General features: G+C 42.9%; 1 protein-coding gene across 1 annotated transcript; it reads left to right on the top strand.

Moving 5' to 3' along the window:
• Positions 1-541: 541 nt before the first annotated feature.
• LOC116378833 (gamma-aminobutyric acid receptor subunit alpha-5-like) lies at positions 542-5,817 on the top strand (the record flags this gene model as incomplete). Its single annotated transcript, XM_031840746.1, has 3 exons — positions 542-801; positions 5,027-5,179; positions 5,606-5,817. Coding segments are annotated over 3 exons (625 nt in total), but the record flags the coding sequence as incomplete, so codon positions are not given.
• Between the last annotated feature and the right edge of the window lie 177 nt (positions 5,818-5,994).

Raw genomic sequence — 5,994 nt, 5'->3', positions numbered from 1 at the left:
GTGTGTGTGTGTGTGTGTGTGTGTGTGTGTGTGTGTGTGTGTGTGTGATTAATGTCTTCTCTATATGTGATGTACCATTTACTGATCTTCTGATCTGGATCAGCATCTTAAATATCTGCTGCGTTGTTTGATAAACCTTCTAGAAGAATTTAATTCATGACAACGTTGGCAGTAAATATTAATATATCGTGTTTTACTCAGTTCATCCTGAAGCTTCAGCAGTGTGGTCTAACACTCTGTCAGGATGTTTGTCCTATAGGTCAGTGTTCCTTAAAGCTCCTCCTACTCATATCTAAGAGCCCCCCCATCACCCTAAAAACATTACGAATCCTGGAACAAAATCCTGAAATTGAATAAACTGATTCAATGCATTTAAACTTTTTAATGAATTAAAACAATTGTATTTAAATGTTATTAAATCACCTTTTTTAAAACAATAACTCGTCGTCTTCGTCAACATTAATGAGCGATGACGTCATGAATGCAGATACAAAATATGATCTTCTTTTCAGATCAATCCCTAACTTTTATGCCTTTTCAGATCAACAAAGATTCAGATAATAATTAAAAAAATAAAACAAACTGTTTATCAAGAACATTTAATTTGCAACAGATGCAAAAGTGAAGTGCGTCCTTGTGCCCGTGTGGTTCTCATAGATGCGTACCCGGTGTCTGAGGTGGTCTACACGTGGACTCAGGGAGCAGCAAAGTCGGTGGTGGTGGCAGAAGAAGGCTCCCGGCTCAATCAATACCATCTGATCGGTCAGACTGCAGGAACGGAGGACATCAACACCAGTCGAGGTACAGTGGAGGAACCACGGATCAGCATTATTACTCTCCTATCGTACATCTATAGCTATGGACCATTTTTAATGCTGACGTCATCATTATGAAATGTTGCTAATAGTCTAAAGGCACCACGTTATACGCCGCTCAACTTGGGGACATTAAAACGCTTTTTACGCCATTTAAAAGCAGTCAAAAACTATCTTTATTTTCTATTTCTCTTATAACCAGAGCAATGGTGTGTCGGCCATTGCTAGCATGTAGACCTGTTGATGTCTTGATTGTTGCCTTCATTGTATTTGAACATGACCTCCTTTAATCGTGGTAGTGTAAAGACGTGTTGGGTTGTGTCACTGCTGGACGTGGACACTTGTGTTGTTGTCTTCATCCCCTGTCGATGGAGAACTAAAGCGTCCTCACAGCAGCTTCATGCAGCTTCAGCATGTTAAGCTGCTGCTTCTACCCCATCATTCAGCTCTGTGTGTTATTATTACAGTGTGTGCCATCCCAAAAGATGTTGTGACAAGAATATATATATATAATGAAGCAGGATAGAGAACAATGAATGTGCCTCCCACACACGGCCAGCTGTCTCTGAGGCCAAGAGACGAGAGGAAACAAAAAAATAAAAAAATCACTCATCCGCGGTCTGAGCCAGCGGGTCTGTAGGGTTAATCCGTACGCAGGCCCGTCAGTTGTGCTTTCACCGAGCGATGTCACAGCTCAGGGATTGGCTGGGAGACAGACACGTGGGGGGGGGGGGGGCATCTGCTTAACTGTGTTATGTAAAGAAGTATGATGATAGATGTGTGCAGCTTGTTGCTGGTGCGTTTATGTGTCGTTGTGCGTGGTGCCTTCAGGGTACCACGCTGCTCAGTTGAGACTAACACACTGGTTGCTATATTTTTCTGCACACCCCCCCCCCCCAGCATGCACTGCTCAGACACACATGTCCTTAATCAGCATTGCTAATCGGAGGTACAAACCCTCAACGAGCTGAGAATAGGTCAGCAAAGCACTCACACTGGGCCGAGTTCACCTTTGACCTCGCAGGTTAAGCACCAGGAGCATCAACGTATCGACACAGAGTGTGATGTTGCTGACAGGCCGAAACCTGCTCGCACACATCAGAAGAGGAAGGAAGCTCCACAGATGGTTGTTAGGTCTGCACTCACCAGTCGACCAGCATGGCCGCGTTGTTCTCCGCTATGAACGGCAGCTCCCCGCCGACGCTCCACAAGCCAAACAGTAAAATCCAACACAACTGCATTTTTTCGGACATTTCCGTCCAGGTCCAGGTGGAACCAGCAGGAGGGTTCAGATCAGAGCCGGGTCGGCCCAGTCGTGCCCCCACAGAGCGGGGCTGCAGGCCGGTGGTCCTCGGAGTGAAGGCAGCACAGGTGTCCCCTTCTTTAAGGACATGATGCTCGTCGCCGGTCCAAAACTTTCTCTCTCTCTCCCCCCCTCACCGGGTCCCTCTCAACCCCCCTCTGCCTCAGTCATCTGTGCACCTGCTTGTAATCACCGCGGATCCAAGGTCTGTTTTCAGGGTGTATGGCCCCCAACCAAGAGAGTCGTGAACGGGACGGACTGTCTGTCCCCTCTCACACTCATGGAGGGAGGGAGGGAGAGATATACAGGATGCAGATTGTGACGAGGGATTAGCGGGACAGAAAAATCCCATTTTGCAGGAGAAAGCAGCCGTCATCTGTGGATTCATGTAGTTTATCAGACTCAGTGAGTTGTGTGATCTTCAGCTGATGAACAGGACGAGATGATTCCCGTCAAGTTAGATTACAACACGCCTCAAAAACAGATTTCAGACGAGAGAAAGCTGCAAATAAAAAAAGGAAAGATTATTAGTATTATTATTACTATTGTTTAGTATTAAACAATACTATTATTTAGTATTGTTTTTAAATGAACTTGTATTCCAGATAAACTACATTTGACTAAATTCTAAGTCTTGTGTTCTACGATACGTCTCAGTTCTACTCGCCTCCAACCGTCAGTACAAGTCGTGTCTCATACCTGAATCCACATATCGATCTATCTCCACATCGCTCATTTCATACATACTTCACCTATAAATCCCAATATTGCATGTTTTCTGGTAATTCAATCAATAAACAGTCTACATTAAATAAGCACATGGTTCGTATACTCCTGTGTGAATTCAACACTTGACAAATGAAAAGTATTTTTCTGATGAACTTGCCTTCGTCTGTGCTTGTTGTTCACTTTTAACCCGAACGCTGAGAAAACAAGGCACATAGAAATAATATCAATATTAATATTAATAATAGTTTAGCAGGTAGTGAATAGCCTTACATGCACACACACATGCACACACACATGCATACACACAATAATATGAATAAGAGCGAGAAAAAATAAATAAACAATATTTATACATAGTCAAATTTAAATAAAGTAAAATAGAATTAAATAAATAAATATAAAATAATGAAAGAAACAGTTATTATCAGTGATTTCATTAATTCCACTAAAAACTATAAATGATCTGAATCATCAGCTCGACTGCCTGGATGTTGTTTTAATAGATTATAACAGCTCGTTTATATTCCGGTGGATTGTCACTTCAAGGATAAAGCTCTTTCTTTTCTTTATTGTCAATAATACCATGAAAAGATCAAAACCAACAATACTTCCTATCCTCCTCACCTGTCTGTGTATTTATTCATTTAAGAAGGATTATTACACATTCGGTGCTCTAGTGAGGACGGCGTACGTGACTCCAAATAAACAGTGCTTGTGTGTTCATGATGGTGATGATGGTGATGATGATGGTGGTGATGGTGATGATGATGGTGATGATGATGGTGGTGGTGGTGATGATGATGGTGTTGATGGTGATGATGGTGGTGGTAGTGGTGATGGTGGTGGTGGTGGTGATGGTGATGGTGATGGTGTTGATGGTGATGATGGTGGTGGTAGTGGTGATGGTGGTGGTGGTGATGTTGGTGGTGATGATGGTAATGGTGGTGGTGATGATGGTGATGGTGGTGGTGATAGGGATGATGGTGATAATGATGGTGATGATGGTGGTGATGATGGTGATGATGATGGTGATGATGATGATGGTGGTGGTGGTGATGATGATGGTGTTGATGGTGGTGATGATGGTGGTGGTGGTGGTGGTGGTGGTGGTGATGATAGTGATGATGATGATGGTGATGATGATGATGATGGTGGTGATGATGATGATGGTGATGATGGTGATGGTGATGATGGTGTTGATGGTGATGATGGTGGTGGTGATGATGGTGGTGGTGATGATAGTGATGATGATGGTGGTGATGGTGATGATGATGATGATGATGATGGTGGTGATGGTGTTGATGGTGATGATGATGGTGGTGATGATGGTGGTGGTGATGATGGTGGTGGTGGTGATGATAGTGATGATGATGATGGTCTATTAATCTATTAGTCTATTAATAAATGTTCATTCTCACTGTCTCCAGGTCAGATCTGTCTTTCCCTCTGGACACAAACTCACTAACATGAGTCTTTTGTGTTCAGTGGTGAAGATTATAATCATCATCACTCAGTGATAAGTGACTCTGCGACGGTCACTTCATTTATATCAATTGAATTTATTCTGTATGGCCTAAAATCACAAATCACCAGCTCTGATTGGCAGTGATGGAAACATGGAAACTGAGAGGACACGATAATGTTATGTGACACACGCTGAAGTGAAAATATAATAAATTAAATCAACAGGGATTTGGACAATTATTATAATTTATTATAGAATTATTGTTCTCTCTTCAAAGCCACCAGACTCCAGTCAGAAAGCTCTCAGAACGTAAAACTCACGTCATTCAAAGTGGACAGAAACAGAATAAAACTCATCAAAACCATCTGTTAGTCTCTCCACTGTTCCAACAATCACTGACTCTGGTTGAACAGTTTGAGGAGAGACTGAATGAGTAACAGAAATAAAGAAGAAGTAATCACGTTAAGATTTTCCCCGTTTAATAACCCTGTTTTCAAATGTAACTGCTGACAGTGAGAAAGGAGTCTATTGCCCGATTAAAGCAGGTTTTCCTGTGTTTAAAAAAACTGCATATACGTGCTAATTTTAAATTGAAATAGTTAATATACAAATAAGTAGTCTTCTGTTGAGGTCCAGCACCTTCTACATCCCAAACCGTTCCCTTCAGTGTCTTGGTTATCCAGTCGATTACATCTCCTCCTCCTTTGTCTGCAGGTCAATACACCGTGATGATGGCTCACTTCTACCTGAAGAGGAAGATCGGCTACTTTGTCATCCAGACCTACATGCCTTGCTTCATGACCGTCATCCTGTCGCAGGTTTCCTTTTGGCTCAACCGGGAGTCGGTGCCGGCGCGTACCGTCTTTGGTGAGTCACATTGCAAATTAAACATTTTTCACTTTACTAGTACAGTCATAAGTTTGTATTCTGTACAGGAGGCAATCTCTGTTTCTGTAAAGTGAAGTCAAAGCTTCATGTGTTAAAGCTGCATTCTCTCTAGTGTCCACCAGGGGGCGACACCTCTGGTTGTATAGAAGTCTATGAGAAAATGACTCTACTTCTCTCTTGATTTATTACCTCAGTAAACATTGTAAACATGAGTTTATGGTCTCAATCTCTAGTTTCAAGTCTTCTTCAATACAGCATGATGACCGGGTGTTGCTGCTGCAGGATTTGTCTCTGATGCTCTGAAATGTGACCTCCTTTTACTGCGACTTAATCTGTCGGAGTGAAAACCAAAATAGTGTGTCTGGTTGGTAAAAAAAAAAGTGACCCAGTTTTCTGCTCCACCAGGTGTGACCACCGTGCTCACCATGACCACCCTCAGCATCAGCGCTCGAAACTCGCTGCCTAAAGTGGCCTACGCCACCGCCATGGACTGGTTCATTGCTGTGTGCTACGCCTTCGTCTTCTCCGCGCTTATTGAGTTCGCCACCGTCAACTACTTCACCAAGAGGAGCTGGGCCTGGGATGGAAAGAAGGCGATGGAGGCCCAACAGCCCAAGGTGTGTGCTATGTGTGAGGACCCAGAACCTGGCTGACTGGCGTTTTGGGGACCAACTGTTAAACAGTTTATCCTGGGACTGAGACTTGGAGTCCCTAAAATTATAATGTTAAATATTGTTAAATATGTCTGTTTGTGTGAGTGTTTGGCTGTCATTTTCTCACATTGTTGTGTTTTT

Source organism: Anarrhichthys ocellatus, unplaced genomic scaffold (genome assembly GCF_004355925.1).
Source record: "Anarrhichthys ocellatus isolate YVR2014 unplaced genomic scaffold, GSC_Weel_1.0 scaffold3243, whole genome shotgun sequence".
In the NCBI taxonomy this organism is placed as follows: Eukaryota; Metazoa; Chordata; class Actinopteri; order Perciformes; family Anarhichadidae; genus Anarrhichthys; species Anarrhichthys ocellatus.
Note: the sequence above shows the minus strand (reverse complement) of the source record. Positions and strands in the feature narration are given on the sequence as shown.